We start from the raw sequence: 27214 nt of genomic DNA, 5'->3' as shown, positions 1-27214 counted from the left end.
TTTTCTTCTTTACCTTGAGGGCAGTGACTTCACCCCCTGCCTCAGTCTGGATTTGCTGTCACTCGTCCCTCTGACCCTCTGTGTAACCCAGATCTCTCTTCTCCTGCCTATATCTTCACCTGCCTCCCCAAATTTTAATCATGCAAAATTAAAGAGACGCTTCATCCGTAAAGAGCTCAGGACAACGCCTTGAGATCATCAGGGGCAACAGTGCTAACGTGAGAAATATTAAGAAGAACTTTAGATGAGAACATTGCCACAGGGCAGGCCTGGCCTCTGCTCCTTCGGGGGTGTTCATCTGCCAGCATTTTCAAGCTTTCTGAGGTCGGGTGCTTCCTGGCAGTGTGAGCTTAAGTATACACGTCGGGTCACAAATGCTGGGCCAGTGGGTGAGAGGTCAGGCAGGATGCGACCACTTCAGTCATCTTTTTAAGTCCCGTCCTACTACTCTGGGCAGCTCCAAGCTAGGCACCAGGATAGCTCCCGTCAGGGTTTGCTCCTGGGAGCCACCTGCTGCTTCCCCCTCTGCCCCCTCCCAACCCTATCAGACACAGGGGATGCAGGCCTCCTAACCGTCTCTTCCTCTTTTATGAGTGCAAGCTGCCATCTCCATGAAGCCAAGACCTCTGCACACTTCCAGAAACCCAAGACCCCCTCGAAAGCTGCATGACTAACACAGGACCGTTTTGCTTTGAGCACCGGATGGATTCCTGAAGCGCATGCAAAACTGAACACTGGCCTCGTGGATCAGCCCTCCCCAGGGTATCCACTTTACCTGCACGAGTGCGCTCCTGTAGGTAGAATACTTGTGTCCAACACAAGGTAAAATTGAACGGAGACTTCTGACATTTCTTAGAGGGCCCATGTGCATTTAATCGGCTCTTACGGGCCTACAAAAACTCAGTCAAACTCACAAACAACTCGTGACTTTTCCTATAAAATAAAAATGTCATCATTAAAATGTACATTCCATTCCCGTTTAAATTGGAATGCTGGCTGTTTCCGGGCAAAATATCAATATCTCTTGAAACGGCTGAGGTTTATTAGAACTTAATATGGGTCACACCGGCTCACTGAGTCAAAACTGGATGGGACGGTAGGGATTATGCAACCAAGGCTCTACCCCCTGCAGGAGGCCCGTCCACACGCTGATGGCCAGTTTCCATCATTTTAAGGACCTCTTAGTACCTTAGGTTCTATTAGTCATGTACAGTTTATTTTCATTCAAAAGGTCAGAGGCAAAGGAAGTCACTTGTTGCTTTTTTCAGCCTGGGAGACTTTCCTGGCAGGCGGAGGAGTGAGACATCGCTATTGGAGGTCACCTGCTCTCCTTGGCGCCGTGTCCAGCCAGTAGGATGCCTCCTGCGGTCACTCTCTTACCTACAGTAGGACACGTGAAAGTGGGCCTCGGAAATGTTAGAACGGGCACTCTTAACACACTAAACATGGTCTTTAGTCCACAGGTTTCTGGGAATTCTCTGAAAATATATAAGCATTCTCTAAACAAATAACGCTGAAACGCTGATGCTACAATTAAAACTGACCCATGGGAAAGGATCTTGAAGGAGCCTGGAATCGGCGCTTTTTTTTTCTTTTTTTAAGGAAAAGAGTAGGGGTTCTGTAATCCAGGACCACAATTCCTTACGTGCAAGCCCCAAACTCCAGAAAACTCTGAAAACCAAACGTCATTTCCTAAACTTAGCACGTGAGGTTATTTACAGTCTCAATTTCATGCCTCTGAAAGTGAAGATTCGTATGTTTACTGTGAAAATGCCCAAGGGTTTGATAAAGGAGTGCTTCTGGGCTACCGGATTCCAGAATCCACAGCCTCTACACTGTATTCCCCTTTTCAAATATGAGGAAAAACAAATCTAGGTTCTGAAAAGCAACCAGCCCCAAAGGTTGTGTGGAGTGGTGCTGTCAAAACCTGATGCAAGGGGCCTGCTGTGTAATTAGGATAAAGAAGCCCCAAAATTACTGTGAATAAGAAGGGCGGGGCTTCCCTGGTGGCGCAGTGGTTGGGAGTCCGCCTGCCGATGCAGGGGACACGGGTTCGTGCCCCGGTCCGGGAGGATCCCACATGCCGCGGAGCGGCTGGGCCAGTGAGCCATGGCCGCTGAGCCTGCGCGTCCAGAGCCTGTGCTCCGCAACGGGAGAGGCCACAACAGTGAGAGGCCCGCATACCGGAAAAAAAAAAAAAAAAAGAAGGGCAACCCTTAGGATTAAAACTGATGACCTGGCCTTGACCCAAAGCTGTCCTTCACAAACCCCCAATACACAGCACCGTTCACGATAGGTGGCCCCAATATTAATTCTGTGTTGAACCATAAGTCTAAAGGAGGTATTTTTGCTTTGTTTTGTTTTGTTTCTGTCTCCCCACCCCCACCCCAGAAGTACACTGAGCGAACCAATTTAAAATGAACCTGAACCTACACATTTTCTTAAACGATTGAACTGGAACAAAATCAGAACATGAAACTATTCTCCAAAAATAATGTGAACAGGATCTGCATTTCATCCAGTCTAAGGCCGTGGTTGAAGAGACACAGGAGAAGAAGGTCAGGGATTTCATGGATGGGAAAGGCTTAAACCACCCAGCCATTTGTTGAAACTTTTCCTCAGGGAGAAAGAGAGGAAGCTTTTCAAAGTTTTTTAAACAGCTGGAGGGCTTCCCTGGTGGCGCAGTGGTTGAGAGTCCGCCTGCCGATGCAGGGGACGCGGGCTCATGCCCCGGTCCGGGAAGATCCCACATGCCGCGGAGCGGCTGGGCCCATGAGCCATGGCCGCTGGGGCTGCACGTCCGGAGCCTGTGCTCCGCAACGGGAGAGGCCACAGCAGTGAGAGGCCCGCGTACCGCAAAACAAAAAAAAAATAAAAATTAAAAATAAATAAATAAATACAATAAACAGCTCGAAAAGACTGCCACGTGTACGTTTTAACCTGGCGGTCCTCCAAGTCCAGCTCTGTGTCTCATACACCTGCTTCTTCTTTCGATTTATCTTACTGCCCCTTGCAAACGTGAGCTGAGAATCTGATATTCCAGAAGGAAGTTCAGTGTCTCGGCTGAACGTGAAGACTCACGAAGGCCCCCTTCAGAACACAGCGCATCTCTAAACGCTAACGCTCCTGGTTTGGTTAACTTGATTAAGTGGTGAGATAAGATACCTTGCTCTCAGATGGATGGTTAACGCATTTGCACTGAATTCTAAATGTTAAATGTTCCTCCTTCAAGTTCCTGAGTTATTTTCATCATTTTCATTTCTTCCTGTACCACCGCAATTGCTAATCTCTTTGTTCCCCTAAGAGTTTTCAAGATGCCTTTGTTCGCGTCCTTTTTATCTTGTACTTTAATCATGCACTATTGACCAGAGTGGAATTCATCATCCTCTTCAGGGCCAGCCCTGTCACCAGGTTTTCAGCGGGATCCAGGGTAAGCTACGCTCCTTGAAGAAAGTGCCTGTCTTCAGCCTCTCCCGGCACACGGGACGGCCCTGGGTGGCACTTTTTCTGAAGTATCCAGGACCTGCGGGGGGCGTACGGCCACCTCCTAGAAGACAGTCCGGGCAGCCCCGCACCTGCCACAAGACGATACACGACAGCACTTTTAGATTCTCTTGCTGGTTTCTCAGGAATCTGCTCCTTTTCTTGGGCAAATCAAGACTATCCCAAGCAGACTGAGCTGTTCGGATTTCTGGATTTGCTTTTGTTTGGTTTTCCTCCACTTTCTCTTGCAGTCCAACTGAGTCATATTCACTTTTTAAACAGTTTAAGATTCCATTTAATTTAAAAAGTTTTACGTTGTTTGAAAAAGTCCAGGGACAGGTCCTATGGGTTCAGCAAAGAAGCACGTGGACCTTGCTTTCACCTCCGGGGAACAGGCACATTTGTAACTGCCCCTCTCCTTGCTGCCTGCCCAAATGAGATTCTGATTTACACATCCGCGTGCGGCTGACGGATGGATGGCCTATGTTGTGGGTGCTGGGTGCTGACTGAGCCCCAGGATGGGTGTAAAATGATACCTGCTCTCAAGGAGCCGCCATTGTTTTCTCTTCAACCAGAAACATCCCCGAAGTCAAGCTACACTGTGAGAAGGAAGCACAGGCCAATGAAACACAGATGGCAGCACCGGGCCCTCCGAGACGGCCAAGCTGGGAAGACAGTTCCCCGGGAGTCCGAAGCGGGCCACGTCGATGTGGGTCTGAGCCTGGTTTGAGAGGTGCAGTCTGGACAGGTAGACAGGAAGGTGGAAGGTGTTTCCGGTGAGGAGAGGGTGAGAGGGAAGTCTCGAGGCAGGACAAAGAAAAGCTGGTGAAGGAATCACGAAGAAACTGACCTGGCCGAGGCAGGAGATTTTGAAGGCCCGGCTGCAAAGTGCCTGGGGTTGGATTTCGGGGGGCTTGAAGCCTGCTGCCCTTTTCCACTCAGGCTAGCAGAGGTCCGGATGTATCCAAGCAGAGGAGATGCAGAAACCCAGTCGACTGGCTGAGGGTGCAGCATGCCCGCAAAACAAGAGGTCACAGGCCGGGGAGCTGAGCCTGGCGGCAGCAGGGCCAGAAAAAAGCAATAAAACAAGAGAAAAGGGGGCAACTTTGAGAAAAAGTTCCAACTAATTGATGATGAATACAAACTTCAAAAATCAAAAGTCCACCTTTTGCACGCTCATTTTTAACTTTCCCCTTATAGATTTAGCAAACAACCCATTTGCCCCAAACTGATGCTCAGTTCACTACCACCTGAATTATAACTCGTTACTTATGAGCCCATCACCTATTCTCCTTTCCTAAAATCAACCCAGGAACTGCCATATACAAACTTCTATTCAACAAAATGAACAACTGTGATGACACGCCAGGAGCAAAACCCTAATTGTGTTAAACCCGGCATTTTGCTTTGACAACCAAGTACCTGTTTTATTTTTTTAAAATACTTTCTCTCTTTAAAGCACCTGCTTTCTTTACATATTGACTTCCAAAGGAAGAGATTAATTTTTATTGGCAAGAACAGAAGTTATTCTCGACATCAGCAAAGGACAAGCTATGCTCTATAGAAGAGTCTCCTGCTACATTAAATAATACACAAGTATATCAACCCCAAACCACAAATCAAACCGGGGCCAACCCCGTTTTCCCACATGAAAGCCACAGTGTGATAACCTCACCCCTTTGGAATTAGGCTGCAGTTCTTATTATACGACTGTGGCCGTACCACCCCAGTTCGGGATGGCCGTATTTCCATTAGAATTGCCTGTCCTTCATTGCCTTTTCCTCCACCCCCCTGCGCCCAAGTCCAGTTATTCAGTGAGTTATAATTTGGCACTAAAATTCAATTAAGCTGAAACTTTGGTCATACGTGGTCTTTTTCTCAGCAAAGCATAATTTCTTTGACCCATTTTCCAAACGTCGGCTGATCGATTTGAAGGCAGACAGGGGTAAAAGTTGATTTCAATCGAGCTCGCATTTCTAGAAACTGGCTGGATTTTTTTTTTAAAAAAAACTTCAAATAAACAGTCAGGATGGGGAGTTACTTATGAAAGTGTTTGAGGTTTTCATAGCCCTTGTCAAACAGAGACCTCGGACCGCTCGGCAGACTTTAATTAATGTCCACTCCGGCCCTGCAAGCCATTTTCCCAGTGGAAATTCCGATGAGAGAGGAAGGAGTGAGGGGTTCAAGGCCGCACTGTTGTGAGTGGGCTGCGGAACTAGGGAAGGAAACCCCGCGGTTCCCAATGAGGCGGCGAAAGTCTGTCGAAGTACTGAGCACCCCTATTGAGGACTGTGGGAGTTTGGGCCGCTTTAATGGGATTGTGTTCGGTGCTTCAGGCTGTCCTTTAAAAGATTCCATGGCACCAGCGAAGCTCCAATAAAAGGGCCTCCCTAATTGCTTTCTGACTTTCTATGAAACTTTCTAAGCTATACTGACATCCTCGACTACAACGACGGAATTAAAAAGCGGAGAACGGCGAGACAAAGTGGGTGTGCGGAGAGAAAGCGGTTCTCAGAGAAGCGTGTGGGAGGTCGGGGGTAATTCGGGGGAGGGGAGACGGGGCGGGTGTTAAATCGGTGCTGGGGAAAGAAAAAATATGAGTGTTCTCTTTTGTGCGAGACAAACAGCCGAGCGCTGGGAGGTCGGGGCCGGGGTCACGCGGCTCCGGGCTGCAGCTGCCGCCGTGGGGCCGGGGTCCTGGGCGGCCCCCGGGCGTCGCGGCCGGCGGCGGGCGGCGGCCTCGGCATTGCGGCGGCGCGGGCGGCCGCTGTCCTCGCACGACCCCGGCCCGTCCAGAGCGCGCCCCGCTCCGACCCTCGAGGAGGAGGGAGGGGAGCGCGGTTCGGGCGCCCGAGCAAGGTAAGCACCCCTGGGGGACCCTCAGCCCTCGACCGCGCGCCCCGGCCGGCTTTCCGCCGCTCTGGGCTGGCGAGACGACGGGAGGCCGCAGGCCGGCCCCACCGCCCCGGCCTGGTGTTCCCCGCGCGCCTGGGGCCCGACGCCGGAGCCTGGGCCCCCGGAGACCCGCCACCGCGGCGCCCGGCCTGGGCCTGGCCCCGGGACCCTCGGGGGCTCACTCCGGGCCCGGGAGGCCACACGGAGCCCAAGAGAGCACCGGTGACCTGCCCAGGCCGCCCATGGCGGGGGTCACCCTCCCTCCGAACCACTCCGTGGGCAGGGCCTTACCAGGGTCCCGGCCGGGCGCTCGGCGTCGGCGGGCAGGCGACGCGTCCCGGGCGCCCTCCGAGAGCCCCCCGCCGCCCCCTCAAGCGGTCCCCGTGCGCAGGCGCGGGCCGGAGGAGGCCAGGCCTTTCAGCCTTGGGGGCGCGGGCTCCGGCCCGGACCTGGGTCGCTGCCCTGCCCGGCCACCCGGTCACCCGAGGGCGATGGCATATTGCGGGGGGGGGGGCAGGGGGCGGGGGGCGTGGAGGGGGCCAAGAGATGGCGGCGTCGGCGAGGCCCAGGCGCCGGCAATCAAAGGCTGGGGATGGCGGCCCGCCGCGTTGCCCCAGGCCAGGCCCGGGGCATGAAAGGATCTTTATCCTCGAGTGACACGGCCAGCGGTTTCCTCCTGCCTCCCCCGCCCGCGTCCTTAATTGGGGCCGGCTGCTAATGTGATTAAAGGCTAGTTAAATGTTTCTCGGGGCAGACGGTGGGAAGAGGCCGAGACCCCTTCCCCTCCCCGGGGTCACGCCAGGCCCTTGGTCAGGGGGTCGACGGTGCTGCCAACCCCAGGACGGCCTGGCCGGGGGCCCGCCGATTGTTCGCCCCCGAGAAGGGAGGCCGCGGGCGGGCGGGCGGGCAGGCTCCTGGGGCTTTATGTAAGCCGGTGGGCTTCGGGCCCGGCCGGATTTGGGGATTCTTTTCGCACAGTTTCCATTTTCTGGCCGTTGGAACAGCGCCCCGAGCCCTCGGGGCCCTCCCCCTCCGGTGCCTGGCGCCTGCGGGGCCCAGCCGCCGAGGCCGGCCTGGGTTGCGGGGCGTTGGGGGGTCTGGCGGGCTCGGAGTAGGTCGGCTTGGGGGTCTCCCCACCGAGGACGGTGACTCGGGATGGTGGTGCGGGACTGGCGAGTGGTGGCTAGGCAGAGCCCCCGACCCGCAGCGCCCCCGGGCCTCGGCCGCGGCCGGGTTCCCAGGGCGGCGGCGGCGTGGGTGGTCGCGCCCTCTCCGGAGGGCAGGGCGTCCTAGCCTCCCGGGCCGACAGCAAGTACCTGCACCTCGCTGCCCCACCGCGTCCGCTTCCGATGGCGCCCGCTGGCTCCTGCCCCGCGCGCGCAGAGGTCCTGGGGACCCCTCCTCCAGCCTGCCCGACCAGGCGGAGGCAGTGCGCCCCGGGACAGCGCCGTGGCGCCCCGCGCAGGAAAGCCCGGGCCAGTGCCTAGGGCAGCGGAGGGCGAGCTCCGAGCCCCGGCCTCATAGGTCGCTCCCTGCCCATGGCCCTGTCCCCCCCATGCCCCGCAGGACCGGCCGTGCGCTTGCGGGGGGTCATTGTTGGGGGAGGGGTCCCCGAGAGGCCAAGAGCGCGGCCCAGCTGAGTCCCCGCGCCTCTGAAGTTGCAAATCTGGAACCAGTTAGGATGGGAGAGACAGATAAAAGCCCAGTGGAAGCCAGGCGGAGAAATGAGCTCAGGGTGTCCGTCAGGCGGCCTTGGCCGTGCGCTTCGGCGGTGGCGACTCAGGCGCACGGGGCCGGAGACAGCAGGTGGGACGGGCCGCGCACCTTCCTCCAGCCCCTGCGGGTGTCTCTCCCCCGCCTCCGTGCGCCGCAGGAAAGGAGAATGCTAGCAAACCCGAAGGCCGCGCCGTGCCCAGGCCGCGGGACAGCAGCAGTGCGCCCAGGGGCTGCGGGCCGAGCCGGCCTCCGGGCAAGGACGAGGTCGTCGGGCTCCCTCGCCGCGCCGCCTCCGAGAACCAGGACCCGCGCCCGGGCAGCTGCCCCGCCGTGCCCGTGAGCGACACTTGCCATTTTAAACACAACACGATGTTTTAAACTAATGTTACCTAAGCAAGCGTGCTTCCGTGGAAATTTTACATATCGATAGTTTACTTTTCTCCAAATATTCTCTGAAATAGTCCGGAGAACTTTTTCATATCTAACAAATGTCAGATTGAACAGATCAGAAGATATGAAATGAAAAGAATGACATTTTAATGTAAGTGGAGTGAAAGTAGACGGTATTTTTTAATAATATTTTTGTCAAAATGTATGGTGGCTCTAAAATTTTGTCATGTTCAAAATCTATAATTATTTGATATTTAAAATACACATTTTGTACATTTTTCAACCCCCCAAAAACCCAGTACAAAATAAAAGCCGGAAAGCAAGAAAAGCCTAAAGAGAAAATGGGCAGCGAGGAACCAAAGCCTTTGCCCCGAAATCCTGTTTTCTTCTTTTCTTCCCTAAGAGCCTGGAGGAAAATACAATGAAAATAAAATAATTTCATTTTAAACTGACACGTAGATGTAATTAATTTCGTTCCAGATGGGTCTAAGGGACCTGGCTGTTGCAGTGTACTCAGAAAATGCTAGACTCAAGGTGATTTTCCTTTCTTCAGCTGCTCAGAGAACTGTAAGGAAAAATCATGAGCTCCAGCCTCATGATTTTTTTTTTAATCTGCTTTTTGAACACAGATAAAATTAGAATCATCTTCCACTTGAGAAAAAAGTTGCACAGGCAAAATCACCAATTTTTTTAACTGAAAAAATATCTGGCTTTGTTTTGTACAAAACAGCACTATTTCACTATTATGTAACAAACTGATTGACCTTGGGTTTGTTTGAACTACAACTGCCCTTAAGTCAGTAACCCCAATGGTGGTAAAAAAAAAAAAAAAATCCATTTTTCAACTCATCTACCATTTGCACTGAAATGGCTTTTCCAGTGATATTGTTTCAATAAGTGAGTAGCACAGAGTAAAACAAATAATCTGTGTGTTCCTGATAAATAATTTTCTGTTTCGAAAAATCAAAAATAAGTTGGCTGTTGCTTTTTAGGAATAACCTTTAAACTGGACAGGAAAGGGGAAAATACGCTTTTGTTGATACTTGGAAACCCGGGAGCAGAGCTGAGATGTAGCTAGTTTCACTATAGTATGAGGGGAAACAACGCTCCACACGGTGGGGCTTATTGGAATGCCAGGCTCGGATGTTTGTTTATATCTATGCAGACACGTCTGGGACCCCTTACATGTGTGAGGTTGTGATGAAAGGAAGCCAGAGGGTTGCGTGTGTGTGGGAGTGCAGGGGGTGCCCTGGGCGTGCAGATCGGACCCACACCCGGCCTGGCAGCCTGGGCACCTTGCATCCTGCTACCCCTGTGTCCATGTTTTGGTCCCATCTGGAGGGCCCTCCTCCATTTTATAATGCTTTCTCTCCTTTAAAACCTCCCCAGAGACCCACTCAGCAGCCTCATTGGGGGTCCATTGGTCATTTTCACAAAAACAAGTGACCAAAGTATGGACCAAAACTTGGGATCCGAGGAATCCCTGGACTCCCTTGGCACATCGAGAGGTCCAGCCCGAAGAGCAAAAGGCAGCCAGGGGACATCTTTGTTCACATCGTACGAAGCCGGGCGACAGTGCTTCCAACCTCAGTCCTGATTATGGACACGGTCCCACTTATGTGTGAGAGTGTTTGGGATTTTTTTTGTTTCTGTTTTTGTTTTGTTCTGTTCTTCTGGGAAAACAAACGTCCCTTCTGTGGCACCTGGGCTGGCCAGTGTAGCAAACGGGAAAACCAGCCAGGAGGGTGACCAGGCAGGAGGATGTGGCCTCACGTTGGAATGCCAGTTTGCTTTGTGCTTCTGTATTACACCTGAAGGTTTCAAGGGGCCTAGAGTTGCCCAAACCGGAGGCCTGTTGCCCAAACACTTCACTGCCGCAAGGAAGCCCCTGCAGCCTTGTGTCTGAAGATTCTCCCCAGCCTTCCTCAGGGAGGTCGGCCCCCGGCACCTTCCAAGGATCAAAACAGCCAACTCACGTGTTCTGAACATCAGAATGTTCAAGGATATTTAGAAAACTAGACGGCTGGCCTCTGGTGTTGGAGACCTTAAAAGTAGATGGTGGTAATAAACAAAAGGAATGACAGGGTCTGGGAATGCCCAAAGGAGAGGAGAAGGCTTCACCTGAAAATGGGCACGCTGGGGTTTTCGCCCACGTCGGGGCTCCCAGCACAAGCCTGGCCTTTCTTTCTCTGGTTGGAGCAGGACCATTTGGAGAAAGTCAGATACATGGGGCCAGACCCCCACTCCAGCCAGACTGAGTGACCCGATTGGAAAACGAATCTGATGGCCCCAAAGCCTTCCTCCAGGTGCCCACTGCTGGCCGGAGGGAGCTCAGACTCCTTCCCCAGCAGGCCTCCCAGCCCGGCCTGGCATTTCTTGGCCCCTGCCCTCCCATCACCCGGACCTCCCTTTCCTCCCCAAGACACTCTGCTCTCTGTCACTTACACGGCCCCGGGGCAGGAGAGCTCTCACTCTGTCCACTCCCTGTGGCCACAGGGGCTTCAGTGCCTCTCAGCGCCTCTCCTGGTGGGGCAGCTTGGGGACCTTGGTTTGGGGACCTAGGGGGCACCCCTGGCCCGCAGGTGGGAACTCGATGGAACTCAGAGAAGACAACATTGCCCATCGGGCCCAGGGCCAGGGTCTTGGGACACCCCCGCCCCATTCAGCTGCAGTCAAACATCAACACCCTGAGTGCTCAGACCCCGCACAGTGGTGCTGCCACCTTGCTGGGCCAGCCGCACCGGCACGCGGGCAGGGCCTCGGGACGGAAACCCTCCAGCGTGTCCTGGCTCCTGTGCTGTGCCCGGCGCTGGCGTTCTTGTTCAGAGAACAAAGGCCCGGAGGCCCCTGCAGAACAGAGAAAGGCTGAAAGCAGTGGCTTTCAAAGCTTGCTGACCGTGGCCAGGGTAAGAAAGACACCGTCCATCTCATCCCAGTGCGCACATAATGGCTTCATGTTAAATAAGTAACGAGCTCTGGATGCACATATAACTGAGGAGTCTTCCACAAAAGAAGACTTCTCTAACTGTGCGTCGTGAGTTCTGACGTTTATTACCCTATTTCTTTTCTGCCCCGTGGTGGCTGCCACCTGCTAAAATGATCCCATGACCTCAGTGGGTCGCAGCTTGGAGTTTGCAGCTAACTGTTTTCAGAGCTGCGGGGCGGGATTGGGGAGCTCAGGACTCAGCCCCACCATCCCCACCTGCTACTTTTGTTTTCCCCAGTTCCAGCCCCGGACTCAGACCATCCGGCTGAGATTCGGGCCACCACTTCCTAGCACCATGGCACTGGGGAAGTCACCTCCCTTCACCGAACTTCCTCTTATAGTGGGGACGACAGCAGCCACCTCCTAGGGTGGGATCAAATGAGATCGTGCGGGGCTTGGCTTCCCGGGGCTCCCTGCCACACCTCTGGTCCTGCCCAGGATGCCTGCCCCCAGATCAGCCTCCCAGTAAAATCCTTCTCCCGCTGCCAGCTCAGCTCCAGGCTTCCCTTCAGGCCACCTCCTGCGTTCCCACTGCAGATTTCAGGACTCATGGGCCCGTGCAGTCCAGGGCAGCATCAGCAGAGCCCAGATTAAGTCATGCCGCCCCCGTAGAACTCCAAGGCGTGTGGGAGCGGGTGCTCTACCACCCATGCCGGCATCTGCGGACAGTCCGTCTGCCGGGTGCCTCAGTGCCAGGCCCTGACAGCAGCACGGGAGATGTGGGTGCTGCTCTAACCCATGTGTGGCCCGGAGAGGGTAGCCACGTGACTGTGGATCACACAGCAGCGGGCAGAGCTGGGGTGAGGCCAGCGCTCCTGGCCTTGGAAGACCATGACCCTCTGCCTGACGAGCAGCCGCTGCGGTCCACGGCCAGTGTCCTCCCTCTAGGGAAGGGGCGCTGAGCTCCTGTGCTCCGTGGGGAGGCCCCCAGAAGACAGGGAGGAGAGCTAGTCCCTGGCTGCCCATCTTCACCTCCGGGGCTCTGGGAGAGCTGAGTTCATTTTCCTCTGACTGCTTGTGAATGGCCGCCCTCAGGGGCAGAACCACAGCTCTCCTGCTCCAGCCTCAGTGGGCTCTCCTGCCGCCTCAGTGACTGCTAGACACGTGACCAGGAAGGGTTGCCCCTGTGTTCTCTGTACACACATGCGCACACACGCAGGTGTACATGCACTCGTGCACACACACCTACGCACATGTGCACACGCTCTCATGCACATACACGCACACTAGCGCGCAGGTACACGCACATGCACACACACACACACACGCTTCCCTTGTGTGTTTCAGCTGGAAGATTGCTTTCATACTCTTTGACCTTTCTAGCCTTTCTGTAAGCAAGAAATCAAAAGTAGGATATGGATTGCTAACTTACTCTTGGGTCGATTAATAGAATTGGGGGCAACATGGAATCTGGTGGGAGCGGTCTGTGACTGGATCTTTCCCCTCAAGTCTGTTTCCGGCTCCGTGAGTCTCCAGTGGCTCTAGGATGGGAGACGCCACGCAGGGAGGCTCCGTGCCCACCGGACATGGCCGGAAGCGTGCTGTAGGCCCAGCCCTGCTCTCGACGCCGGGTCCCTGCCCGTGGAGCTAACTTCCTAGTGGGAGACGGACAGGCAGTGCAGGGGATAGAGCGGAGATGGACCGTGTCTGGGGCAGGTGGCCAGGGAAGGTGGTGCTGAAGAGGAAAGTGCCGGTGAGGCTCTGCAGGAAGGTTCTGACACCTGGATATGCGAAGGCCTGATCCAGGACCTGGCTCAGCACCAGAGATGCAGGAAGGGGCAAGTGACAGGAGAAGAAATGGAAAAGATTGGTGGGGGCTTTTCGGCCCCTCCAACCCAGAATATTCCACCTCCCCCACCCCAGAGGCCAAGGGTGCTGAGGAGCCCTCCTAGGGCACCCACTGAACTGTGGACCTGCTCTGTGCAGCCCATCCCGTCTGTGTGGGTTTTATAACTGTCCTGAGTTGATATTCCCCTTTACTTGGTTTTGTTGATCTGACAGCCTTTTTATAGCTTTGAAGTTGCTCTTCTACCAGCTTCTCCCCTGCCCATCAACAGATGAACGGATAAAGATGTGGTATGTATATATGCAACGGAATATTACTCAGCCATAAAAAAGAGTAAAATATCGCCATTTGCAGCAACATGGATGGACACAGAGATGATCATACCGAGTGAAGTGAGTCAGACAGAGAAAGACAAATATCATACGATATCACTTACATGTGGGATCTAAAACATAATACAAATGGGGCTTCCCTGGTGGCGCAGTGGTTGGGAGTCCGCCTGCCGATGCAGGGGGCGCGGGTTCATGCCCCGGTCCGGGAAGATCCCACGTGCCACAGAGTGGCTGGGCCCGGGAGCCATGGCCACTGAGCCTGCGCATCTGGAGCCTGTGCTCCGCAACGGGAGAGGCCACAACAGTGAGAGGTCCGCGTACCACAAAAAAAAAAAAATAATAATAATAATACAAATGAATCTATATACAAAACAGAAACAGACTCACAGACATAGAAAAAAACTAATGGTTACCAAAGGGGAAAGGGAGGGGGGGAGGAATAAATTAGGCATATGGGATTAATAGATACATACTACTATATACAAAACAAACAAGGACTTACTGTATAGCACAGGGAACTATATTCAATATGTAGTAATAACCTATAATAGAAAATAATCTGAAAAAATAACTGAATCACTTTGCCGTACACCTGAAACTAACACAATACCGAAACTCAACTATATTTCAAAAAAAAAAAAGGGACTTCCCTGGTTCATGCTTCCACTGCAGGGGTCTTGGGTTTGATCCCTGGTCGGGAAACTAAGATCCCCCGAGCCACGCAGCGTGGCCAAAAATTAGAAAAAAAAAAAAAATACAGACACTTACTCTGTCAGTTCTGGAAGCCAGGAGTCTGAAACTAAGGTGTGGGCAGGGCCCTGCTTCCTCTGGAGGCCCTGGGGGAGCTCCCTTCCTGCCTCCCGCCTCTGGTGGCCACAGGCATTCCTTGGCTTGCGGCCACATCACTACAATCTCTTCCTCCTGGGTCGCTTGCCATCCTCTCCCTGTGTCTCTGTGTCTCTCCTCCACTACTTATAAGGACACCCATCATTGGATTTAGGGCTCACCCTAATCCAGTATGACCTCATGTTAACTGATTACATTTGCGAAGACCGCATATCCAAATAAGGTCACGTTCTGAGGTTCTGGGTGGACATGAGTTTGAGAGGATGTGGCTCAGCCCCGTACAACCCCCCCACCCCAAGCTTTCTAAAGAGAGAAGGCTCTTGGACGGCCGGGGTGGCTGTGGTGTGAGACAAAGTTTGCTTCTAGACTAAGGTGGGCGCCACAGAAGCCGCTGGGAATTTCCTGACCAGCTGGGCCAGGGGTGTTCACATGGCTTCTGCCGTGTCAAGTCGGGGGCAGTGACGGTATGGGGGGCAAGCCAGCAACCAATGGGAAACCAAGGGCCTGCAGAAGAGGCTGTGGGCAGGAGGAGAGCAGCTGCCTGGCCCCGTGGTGTGTGGCCTTTCCAGGCTGGCTGTCCCTCCAAAGCCCTCTTTTTACAGCACGTATGGTAAACGTCTACAGTTCTGTTGGCCCGACATCCCAGGGTTTACCTTCCCTGCTGTGGATCTTATAGTTTGGGTAGAGATGAAGCAACAGGGTCCCGGCTGGACACGTGACCCATGTCTGGACCAGTAGCGTGTCCCATCCCTCTGGATGCTGTGATTGACCACTCAGGAGTGGACACAGGGCAGAGGTGGGCCAAATCAGAGTCAAGTCAGGAGCTGAGCCGGAGCTGAGATTGTTGAAGGGCAGAATGACCCGAAGACCTGACAGCCACCCTGCACCTTGTTGGGGGGCCCGCTGGGCAGAGAGATGACCTGGAGGAGAGCTGAGCTCAGACGGACAGACGTGGTGATGCCATTTAAGCCACTGGGTCCAGCTGAACTTGAACTCCTTGATCAGAAGAACCAGTAAATTTACCTTTAAGCCAGTTTGAGTGGCATTTCTATACTGGCTGGCCGTGTCCGTACCCCCCGCCATGCCCTGCATACCTGCAGGACAGGAAGGGTTTCACAGAAAGTGTGTCCAAGCCGGGAACCGAGTCTACACACCGAGCTCTGTTCACACTCCGGTGGGACATCCTGGGGAGGGTTGTAGCCATGCCCCAGGGGCACAAAGGTTGAAACCAGGTCCCAAGTGTGACTGAGAGGAGACGTGCCCCAGGGCTCCGCAGAGATGACCAGACCCAAGTCTGCGTTCTCGCCCTGGGGCACCAGGCCCGCCCCGCCATCACTCTGTGGGCGGGCTGGGCTGTGCACACACTTCAAGGGGAATCTTGGCCCCCCCAGTCTCTGGGCATGGAGGACCCCCGGCTCCTGCATCTAAGGCCTCCCTTGTAAGGTGGCAGCTAGGAGGCCAGGCTCAGGGACATGAGGACTGGGGCTTGGGGGCCCATGTAGAGGCAGAAGACCCCCTTTGCAGGTGGACAGACATGGAGAAGGAAGGTCTCTGATGGGGATGGGGCTGTATTCCTCTTCAGCCTCGGGGGTAAGGGGCCTCAAGCCAGCACTCAGGGGCTGCCTTCACAGCTCCCCTGCAGCCTAGTTTTCTCCTCTGTAAGGTGAGGGCCTTTGTCTTTTGGGGTACCTCCATTTCTAATGTTCCAGAGCTCTAAAACTCAAGGCAACCCACCAGTAGGAGGCCTGTGGCTGGAGCCCCCCGTTTCCTGACGTGACCATCAGGAGACTGGCCCAAGAGAGAGCGTGAGCTGGTCTCCATGGAGACAGGACCAGTATCCCAGAGGCCCGCTGGTCCATCCTTCCTCTGACCTGAAGCAGGAGCAAGGCCACGTGCTGGCATCTGCCACCGTCTTAAAGGCCTGAGGTCATCTAAGCCACTTCCCTTGTTTTACAGATGGGGAAACTGAGGCCCAGGGGAGGGGAAGCTTCTGGCGAGATCACAGAGCTGGTCAGGGGCAGAGCTGGATGCCTGCCACGCCGAGGCTCCTTCGTCGCCCCTGGAAACCCGGCCCTTGTTGGAGCCTGAAGTAGCCTTTCTGCACAGGCTGCCGAGACACCTGTGGTCACCAATGGCAACGTTACCCTCTCGACAGCCGTGCGAGTTACAGAGCAACGGCCTCGAGCTCAAGTGCGCGCTGGATTCAGAGACCAGACGAGACAAGCAAGGCAGCCACCTGGGGGCCAAACGGTCTTTCAGTTCTGTCCTGGACTAAATATAGTCCCTGGGCAGGTTTGACCTTGGTTTTCAAGCAACTGTGGCACAGAAATAACTGGTCTCATCTTTCCCAGCCCCAGTTCAGGGTGGCAGGGCGGCCCTGTGGGCCTGACGTGGGTGCCAGATGGACCCCCTGTGATTCCTAGAGCAAGGTAGCCCCTTCCCTCGGCCCCCCCTTTTCCCACTTTGGGCTAGAACTCATGCGGGATTCTCCCACATCCCACATTCTGGAAATCATGGGCAATAGCTATTTCCATAAACAAGTGCCCAGGGACCCCGCCAAGACTGGGGGTCACTTGCTGGGGTCCTGGTTTTTTCTTTCTTCTTTCTTCTTCTTTTTTTTTTAATTTTTATTGGAGTAGAGTTGATTTACAATGTTGTGTTAGTTTCTGCTGTACAGCAAAGTGAGTCAGTTATACATATACATATATCCACTCCTTTTTAGATTCTTTTCCCATATAGGTCGTTAGAGTGTTGAGTAGAGTTCCCTGTGCTCTACAGTAGGTCCTTATTAGTTGTCTATTTTATATATAGTAGTGTGTACATGTCAACCCCAATCTCCCAAGTCCTAGTTTTTTCTTCAATTCTCTTCCTAGAGACAGTATTCTCTCTTTGGGGGAGGGGGGAGTGAGTTTTTAAAATGACATGACTGTGTTTGCCTCTTTAATACAGAAAAGCACAATAAAGGAGTTAAAGGCTTACTACCTCTATCCAGGACACCCTTTGACATTTTCTCAAATAGAGTCACACGCTCAGCTGGGAAGAAAATGCAGAGGACACAAAGGTAAACAAGGAGAACTGAAAGCCCCCGCCCCCCCCCAGCTGATCCCGAGACACACGGGCCAGTGGCTCAGGCTCCCGTCCCCGCACCCTCCTTACCTCCCGGGGCCTCGGTTTCTTCATCTGCAAAGTAGGTAGGATGGTGATACCCACCTCCTGGGACCTTCTAAGGACCCGATGAGTTAACAGCGTGCAGAGACCTGGGAGCTGGGTCTTGGTAACCGGGGCCCGTGTGCCCACTGCCGGTATTCCTCCAGAGCACATACCTCCATGTATTGCGTTATCTTCTTTTCACTCAGAAATGGATCACACTTTGTTTGGCGTCTTGCTTTTTTCACCTTGTTCACTTCAGAGGCCCGTCCGTCCCAGCACACACAGGCAGACACGCCTCCCTCTTTCTTAAGAGCCTTTAGACACCCGTGTCACATCCTGTATGGTTACCGACACCAGGACACCAGGAAGTTAGATACCCAGAAATGTCGATTCTGACCCAAACTGTATGCACTTTTAACTTGGCTGGATTTACATTTCCGTCGACCAGGATGTGCTCCCCGTCTCCACACACCCCTACCAGCCCGGGGGCATCCCCACTGTTGGGTAGTGTGCAGTCTGACCCCAGGAACCCAGATGGGTTCCTCACAAGGCGTGCAGGGACCACGAAGGCCATGGTGATGGGGCAGAGAGGTAGGGAGTGGGCCCCAGGGCTCTGGGTCACCTCAGGGCCCCTGGAAGGATGGGCTGGAGCCGCAGCACGTGCGTCTCCCAGGACCTTTACAGAATGAAGTACCTGCCTTCGGGCCGGGAAGTTAGCTGGGACGTTGTCAACCAGCTTCCTCTAGGCCCTTCCCGAGGAGCCCTCTGCAACCCTGGGGCTGGCGGAGACGCCTGCCCGGTGGCCCTCTGGGGGCAGCCCGGAGACACGGCCCATCTTGGAGTGTCCTCGGAGGTTCAGCTCCAAACTCAGAGAGCCGGCGACTGTGGAAACAGCCAGATCCATTCTGAGTGAAGCCCAGCAGAGCTGCTGCCGGGGCCAACCCAGGTCACCACACGAGTGGCCACAAAGCAAGGAGGCATGGCTGCCCCCGGACCACCCCTTGCTTAGAGAAAGTTCTAGAGGAGAAGCTGCAAATCTGTTTCCAGGGATGGTGGCATTGCTGGGTAAGGAGGGGACTCGCTGGGAGAGGCTGGAGTTTAGCACATTGGACACAATATTCCCGTGCTGACGCCGACCCTCCGCTGAGAGGGGGGTCGGCCGCAGCCACCAAGCTCAGCCCATGTCCGTGGCTTCGCAAACGTGCCGCGTCCCCCCGCCTGGCCTTCTGTAGCTCCTGCTGCTTCCTGCGGCCCGCGAGCCACCACCTCATCACGCAGCCACTTTTTGTCTCCTTGTGCGTCTCCCCTATCCCAGTACCCAGATTACGAGCCTCTAGAGACCAGGGGTCACGTCTTCCCACGTCTGTGTCTCCACAGCACAAAGCAGCGTGGCAGGGATTTCGTAAGTCAGGGATGGAGGAAGACAGGATGTGGAATAGCCCTTGGAGGAGGGCGTCCAAAGACCTGGTGTGTTGGGTCCTGGGCTGACCACCAGGTCTGTGACCTTGAACCTCAGTTTCCTAGTCTGTAAAAGGGGGTTGGAATGACAGTTAGCAAGGGTCCCTTCTGATTCCGTAATTTATGAGTTTACTCACGGCAGGAGCCGGGATGAGGGGAGGCCGAGAAAGCCCCCGGCTCTGTGCCCCACGCACACTGGAGGGGCGGCCTACCCCACAGCCACACCGGCTGCCCGCCGTCCCCCCAGGATCGTTTCCTGGCTCCAGTGTCCTGGGGAAGGCAGCAGAGGTAGACAGGAGGGCATGAGAGGACACGCTTTCCTGACCATCCAGCCCAGCAAAGCTAGAAACCATCAAAAAGTAAAAATTCCATTTGTAAACAAGATCGAATTATTTGATTGTGAAACCTGGGTCCATGGAATTTAAAATAATTTAATATGAAACAATATCATTTGAAATGCTGGCCAGCCGAGGACCTGGGGGCAGGAGGGGTTCTAGCCTCCTGTGGCCAGACACGTGGAACCCAGCCTCAGGGAATAATAACAAGTCATCATTCAACAAGCATGGCTGAGAGTCAGCTACATGGCCACCCTGGGCCAGGCACGGGGCAGCCAGCCCATGGCTCCCGTACCCCTGGGACTCACAGTCAGGATGGACAAGCGGGACACAGACAATTAAAAAGCAGTGCCGGAGAGCGGGAGAGGGGCGGTTAAGTGGCAAATGATCCTATCCAAAAGGGAGGCCGAGACGGAGCCGTGGGCAAGCGCCGTGGGCCACAGCGGGCACCGTCGGGGAGGCTCTGGGAGCTTCGGGACTGTGGTGAGAAACTGAGGCATCGCCCTGAGAGGAGGGGACACAGAGCAGGAACATTAGGATAGAAATGGAGATCATTTTCAACCCCAGCTTTATCTTGTGCTGCCCGTGTGACCTTGGGCAGGCAAGTCGCTTCCAAGCCTCAGTTTTGTCATCTGCAGCATGGGAATGATGAAGCCTGGTCCCCACTCCCCGGCTGCAGCAAGCGTCAGAAATCATTCACGTGCAGGCCCCGGAAGCTGACGTCACCAATGGACAGAGGCGCTCCAGGTGAGGCAGGGATGCAGTTGGCTCCCGCAGCAGATGCCGTGCAGGGGTGAGGCGGTGGGCAGGTGCCCCGGAGGCCCAGCGCCTGTTTGGTGGGCTCTGTGCTGGGCTTCTCAGGATCCTTCTGGTGCTTTGCGGAAGGACGTTGGAGCCGGGGCCCAGCCGATCCTGGTACAGCAGCACTCTGCCTCCACAGCTCCTACCTCAACATAAACACAATTGGGAGTATTTCAGGGCCGTAAGGGCAAGATAAACAAACCCAGGGAACCCAGACAAAGAGCACGCAAATGCTCACTTTCATGTCACATCCAGAAACCACATGTTCATCAAGCCACCTGCAGGCTTGTAGCTCCATGGGGAAGTGCAGGCTTGTTGTGTTTAGAAAACCAAACTCGCCCGTACAGCTGCGGGGGACGTCCGGGTGCCGCCGCCCCCCATCCTGCCAAACACAGCTCCAGCCACAGAGCAGCCCTTGAGGCAGCCGGAGGATTTCAGGGGGTCCCGGTGCTGCTGGGTTTGAAATCACCTGCGAGGCAGTGGAACAGCAGTGTGCACTTCTCATCACTGCGGTGCCACCTGGGGCCACGCCCCCTAACCTCTCTGTGCACAGCAGGGTCTGGAAAACGCCCAAGGTCACCTGGCCAGTAAGTGACTTACCTAGAACTCAAACCGGGCCCCCCAGCTCCCCAGTCCCCCTCCCTCCCCATCACCCCTAACTGAGTTCAACTGCCGAAGGCTGCCAGAACGTGGCTGGGACTGAGGAGAGGAGACCAGCACACACAACCGACTACCTGTGTGCTCGGGGGGGACTCCAGAGCCCTCCTACCCTCTGAGGCGGCTATGCTGAGAAGCGTTATTTTTATTCCTCCCCAAGTCTTGCCAGATTACACTGTCAAGGCCAGCACTTGGGAGATATTTCCTTGGTTTCGCAATTCACGCGGTGACTAACACATGTTACATTTTGAAAACCTCTCTTGGTAAAAATTTAAGCTGAATTGTAAATACATAAAAGTCTCAGTGTTAATGGGGTGCACGATTTCTCGGTGGCTGTTTTGTAATCCCAAGATTCAGAAGGGATGTGGAATTCTGTAAAAACGGATAACAAGCACCTGTCTGGAGCCGTCCTTTGAAACCATCACAGTGGGCAGCAGCCCTCACATCTGTCCATCGTTATGTAAGTTACAAAAACGCCTTCCTGTTCCCTGCCTCGTGGGGTGCCCAGAGCAGGGGTTGCAGAAGTTCACGACGGGTGATGGATTCCCTCCGTGGGGCAGGAGTGCACGCGACCACCCCGTACTGCCGGGGGCTGGACGTACCCTACCTCATTTCAGTGCCATTCGGTATCGGGTTACGGTGACGAAGCCGAGGCACAGAGAAGTGAAGCCTTGCTCAACTTCGTAACCCTGATGAGGGACGGAGCGGACTCGATCCCAGGCTTCGTGCGTCTCCGCAGCACGGCACGCCCTGTCCGTGTCCCTGCTGCTGGGCACCCGTGTCCCAGGCGAGTCATCCACTCTGCACCGGCCTCAGCTGATTGCACCAGGGTGGTACCACCTGGGACAGCCGCTGCATAGGCTGGGCAATGGGTGTCTCTGTCTGAGCATCTGAAGTAAGAAAGAGTGGGACAGTTGGCAGCAAGGTGCCCTGATGTCACGTGCATGCCAGAACCACGGGGCCACGTTGGAGTCGGCGTGGGAAGGTGACGGGGAGAGCAAGGAGGAAGGAGAAGAGCTCAGAGCGGTGGAGGAGAGACCATCCGCCATGAGGGGCGCGAGTCAGGACAGGCCGGACCACTGGCGGCTCCAGCTCAGTACCAAGTGGCCAGAGTGCGGGCAGCAGCCTGTCCGCCGGCAGCCCCGCCCGGCCCTGCCCCCGCCTCCATCACACCCCTGATTTATTGCTTAGTCGATAACACTTATCAGTCTGTGGTTTGTCTCGGTTACCTGTGCAGCGTCGATCTCCACACTGGACTGTAGACTCGGTGCTTTAAGTGGCCCATCTGGCCGGCTCCCCGCGGCATCCCCGGAGCCTGGCCCAGCATGTGCGCGTAGCAGCGGGGTGACTATTTGTTGCATTCATGCCCCCCTGGAAGGTGGAGGAGCCACCCTGCTCCGCCCCGCTGCAGTGGGTGATCCGAATGGGTTTTACCACCACAAGGAGCCCCGGCGGACATAAGGTCTCCGGGCCACGCAGGGGTAGGGCGGGCAGCTCTCTAATCGGCAGAGCGGTCACGGTTGGGGGGGTGGGGGAGGAGCCCGGAGGTGGCCATGCAACCAGGGACACGTTTATGATGCAGAAAACTCCGGGACGAGTATTGATTTTTCTTCAAAATCCAGGGCCTATCTGTCTGGGGCTCCTGTTGGCTCCCTGCCCACCATCGGGCACCCGAGCTGCCTGACAAGCCCAGACTAGGGCCATCAAGCCACAAGTCTCCTGGGTGTGGGTCCCCCCGCCAAGGCGTCCTCGCCAACATTCCGGTAGCTTGGACCTTCCAACCCCATGGCCTTTGCAGTCCACTAGATTCTAGCAGCCAGAAGATGTGTCCATCCAAAGATAAAACGTTGAGAGGGTGCTTGCTGAAGAAATTATGGCTATGGAGGAAGGGGTATAAACTCAGTTTGGGAAGTGTCAGCCATGCTTCTGTTCTGTGATCCCTGAGCGGGCGAGATGTGGTCTGAGCTCTCAAGAGGGGAGCTACGGGGGATAAACGGGGCGCGGAGAGACCGAGAGGTAATCGCAATACAGTGTGATAAGCTCAAAAGTGAAAGTGTGTCTAGGGCCCATGAGGGAAGGGCCAGATCTAAATGGGGGTTCATCAAGGGCTCCCCAAAGAAAGGAAATTTCCATTGTCTCTTGCGATTTTAATTCGGCGTCCCCAGAATGCCTGTTATATTAGAGCCAGCGGGGCCCTAAATGGAATTACTCAGCTTTCAGTAATAACGAGTTTGTCTAGGTCATGTAGGGAAGTACTTTAAAGTTATTCTTACTTCTTTTCTATGATTGCAATGACGTACAATGCTTGAAAAGACATTTTCCTTAATTCAATTACCAAGTGAGCTAAATGCATTTGCTGGAGATAATTAAGAATCTTTATAAATATAAAACAATTCTCCCTTCAAAATACAGTGCTAGATGTTATTATTCAAGCTAGCTTCTCAATCAGAAACCCCCTTTTTCAAAGCGATTCCAAAGCACTCAGTGCTAATCTCCTCAGACAGAGCTGCCGGTGTCCGGCTTGCAGTGCCCAGGCTGCTCTGTCCTGCAAGCATCGCACTGAGATGCTGGCCCACATCCGCCCACCCCGAGCTACCTGCAGCCAAAGCTCTCTTCACTCACGTCTCGGGTCCTAGCCTTGGCCCAGAGCAGGTATCAAAAAACACCGGGACAGAGACCGGAGGAACCTGAGGACCTGAGATGACACAATGCGGTGTGGCCCCCTGGCTGAGATCCTGGAGCACAGAGGACATTAACGGGAAAATTGGCGAAGTCCAAACAAAGCCTGGAGTCGAGTTAACCATCACGGACCCATGTCAGTTTCTGGTGCCGGCAAAGGTACCCCAGTAACGCACGATGTCTACAAGGGGAAGGGGCGGATGGGACTCTCTGTACTATCTTTGCAGCTTCTCTACATCTGAAATTATTCCAAAATAAAATCTTTATTTAAAATACAAAAATAAAGGTGACTGACTGGGCAAACGGGAGGGCAGAACCTCACTACAGCTCAGTAGTAAAACGCCTCCACCCCTGCCACCAGCCGGCTCACCTCCAGGTGACGTAGCGTGGGCCGTCCAGTAAAAGGGGGTCCCCTCCGGGGCACCTCATGTGTTAGCACTTTTTTGGTAAATATTTACAGAAATTTTATTTGTAAGCAGATAGCACTTTTAATAGAAGTGTGTTTGATGTCAGGGTACGGGAACCACCGCAGCCCTGCAGGAGCACGCCGCACCCACACGCTTTTCTTGACCTCCCGAGAGCCTGGGATTCCACTTAGAATCCCTCGGAGATGTGCTGTGAGTTCCATGGGCCCCTCCCACCATAATAATATCTATATTAAAAAAACTTGTATAAGCCTTCAGTTACTTGAACATTATTTTTCTGCTTTAGGCAAAATTGAACAGATGTTCATCGGCCCCTAAAAAAAATCGTGTTGAGACAGACATTCTTGCACCACGTCTGCCGCGTCTAATGGAGAAGAGGATCCCCAGGCCACACTTACCAGCTAAGTGACCTGGGGCGAGTTACTTAACCAGCACATCTTCGATCCCTCCTCTGAAAACCAGGGATAATGATACCTGTTTGCAGGCTTTTACGAGGAGTGCCTAAGCTAATGGGTGTGAAAGCACTAATTTGAGCCTGGCCCCCAGGAGGAGATCAATAAAGAGCGGCTTCAGTAAAGCATCTTAGCCATCCGAGCAGACTGCAATATTTCTGTCTTCTAAAACACTCCCAAGAGAGCCTCAGCTTGATTCTGCAAATCAGACCTCTGGATCTCATTCTGCAAGCTTCAATCCATTCAGCTCTCTCACTGCCGGAAACTCAAAGTACTTTAACAGGGTCTGAAGCCCCTACACCTGGCCCCAAGTCCTGTCTGAGCCCCTCACGTCTCACCTAAGGCCCCCCCTGCTAGGTTTCCCATTGACATTTGCCTCGGTGGGCTTTTCTGGATCTAGTCCTTCCTCCAGGCCCGGGGCTCAAGTTCCCTCATTGTAATAAATATGAGGGAGGGTGTTTATGAAGGAACGGGGAGTTGAGTGAAGTCCAGGCTGAACTTGGCCTTGCCCTCTGTTTGCTTTCTCCTCCTCCTGGGCAGGCTGGTGGCGCAGGCCTGGGGCCCTCACTCAACCAGCCTGGAGGTGCCAGGGATTCTACCCAGAGCTGCAGACAAAGGCTCCAGCGTCTCCACTTCCACCTTGGGTCCCCTCTGAGTCTTATTTCGCTAATGAGATCAGACAGGCTTGTAATTTTAGGTAACTGCAGTTGCTAAGACTGGAAGGGAGACTCATTCTCTGGCATTCCCACAAGTCCTTCCCAGTTTGTTTAGCTTGGGAAATTAGGCAAGAGCAGGTAGAAAAACTCCGGGTCAAACACAAGCCATCGCAAGAGTCTGATTCAGGCTTTACCGACAACATTATTCATCCTCTCGTTCCTCTCGTGGGCTATTTATTTATTCATTTATTCAGCAAATATTTATGGAGCGGCTAACATGTGTCCCGACCTTGTCACACCCTCAGGCTTCTGCCTGGTGTGGGTCACAGCCACACCCCAGTACCCCAACCTCGTATCCTCCCAGACCTGGTCGAAGGTTACCCCCTCTGGGAAGCCTGCACCCGACCTCTATGCCAGACACACTTCCTGCCTCTCCCAAGGAAGGCCAGGAGGAGCGCTGGGGTCACACAGGCCTGGCTGAGAAGCAAGACCAGCACATCCCTCGTGTGTGTCCTCGGGCAGGTTACCGAAGCTTTTACCCTGTTTCCCCATCTATAAAGTGTGGACGATATTAATAATGATGCTTACCCCCTAAAATGAAATGCCTGGGAATGCTACATAAAATAATAATAAACATCGTTTGCAATGGGCAGCCGAGCTCGCAAGAAAATGAAGGAGTCACCCAGAACTGAGGGGAGGGCTGAACCTGGGTGATGGGTCAGCTGGTCCTGCTGCTGAAGGGACCCCAGGCCTACAGGCAGACCCAGTGCCCTCACAATGTAGGTCTCAATGGTCACTGGGGACAGGAGAGGGCCTAGGGCACACGCAAGGTGGGATTTGGGGACCAGCATCCTTGCCCAAAGCCAGGATCTCAGGGGGCTCCCAGTACAGGTATGGGCAACTAGGGAAGGTCCACCTTCTGGAGCAGGAGAGACACCCAGTGCCCCCCAGAGTCAGTCCTCTTTCTCCAGGCACAGATGGACACATTCCGGCCCCTTTCCAATTGGCCTGGCCATGGGACTGGTTCTGACCAGTGGGTGCTGAGAAGAAGAGATGTGAATCACTTCTAGACCAAAGCAACGAAGAGCCGGCACCAGATTCTCCAGGCCACGCGTCAAGATGGCAAAGCTGTGTTGGGATTGGGGCAACCTGGGTCGCTGAGTTGTACTGTGTGGGGCAGTGGCCAGGAGAGTTGCTCAGATTCCCTGCAAACTTTGCAAGAGCAGGAAATAAGCCTTTGTTGGGTTTAGCCAGTGAGAGGGATTGTTTGTTAGTGAAGCAGGGCTTATGCTATACTGACTAACACAGCTGGCAAAGGAGATGACAAGCAAATTTGCTGTCTCCACCTGGGATCTAGGTGGAGAAAAACAGTCTCCTCTGTTTTTACTTCACAGGAGTTTGGGGGTCACATTTATACTACCCTTTGGTCCAGGAAACCCCAAACTGTAAAATTAACTTAAAGATATTTCCAATAACGTTGTACTGCCAGAAACAAACTCAAATCCCCCTGCAACCTGGCCTCAAAGGATCCCCACCAATATAGACCCACCAAAGAGGCAATCACAGCCCCGAGTTCATCAAATAAATGCAGCTACTAATTAGGGAACTTAAGTAAACTTTTTTTTTAATGTTTTAAGAAATGAAATTGGAAACCAAAATTATGGGGAATTAGCAAAGTACTATCAAAAAAAAAAACCAAATAAATTTGAAAAAGAACCAAAGAACTGGCTATGAAAATCTTACTAATGGTAATAAAACCTTAATATTTGGTAAAACAGCAGATTAGACCTACCTGTAAACAGAATTTGTGAAATAAAAGGTAGAATGAAAGTAATTACTTAGTGACATACAGAGAAAGAAAGAGGTCAGAAAAAAGGACAGGGGCTAAGAGACACGAGAATCGAATGAATAGTATAATGTCATCTAATTGACGTTCTAGAAGGAGGCAACAGGACTGAAGGGTGAACTACATGAAGATATAATGACGAAGAATTTCCCAGAATTGGTAATAGATGGGAATCTTTAGATTCAAGATGCCTGGTGAGTCTGTAGCAGGATAAATAAAAATGAATTCATGCCTGACGTATCAAAGTAAAGCTGCAGGATACCAAAAACAAAACGAAAGCATAAATGCAGCCATTTATTCATTCACCCATGTATAAAAGAG

The 27214-nt window shown here is 53.7% G+C and overlaps 1 protein-coding gene across 1 annotated transcript in view; it reads left to right on the top strand.

Moving 5' to 3' along the window:
* Positions 1-5725: 5725 nt before the first annotated feature.
* Positions 5726-27214, top strand: part of LOC132516837 (basic salivary proline-rich protein 1-like) — a 40934-nt gene continuing 19445 nt past the window's right edge. The window contains exons 1-4 of the mRNA XM_060142984.1: positions 5726-5749; positions 6159-6855; positions 8252-8430; positions 11151-11390. Coding sequence (XP_059998967.1) covers positions 5726-5749; positions 6159-6855; positions 8252-8430; positions 11151-11390 — 1140 coding nt within the window. The remainder of the gene's footprint in view (positions 5750-6158; positions 6856-8251; positions 8431-11150; positions 11391-27214) is intronic.

The sequence above is a fragment of the Lagenorhynchus albirostris genome, chromosome 1, assembly GCF_949774975.1.
Source record: "Lagenorhynchus albirostris chromosome 1, mLagAlb1.1, whole genome shotgun sequence".
In the NCBI taxonomy this organism is placed as follows: Eukaryota; Metazoa; Chordata; class Mammalia; order Artiodactyla; family Delphinidae; genus Lagenorhynchus; species Lagenorhynchus albirostris.
This window is presented reverse-complemented; position numbering and strand designations above follow the sequence as displayed.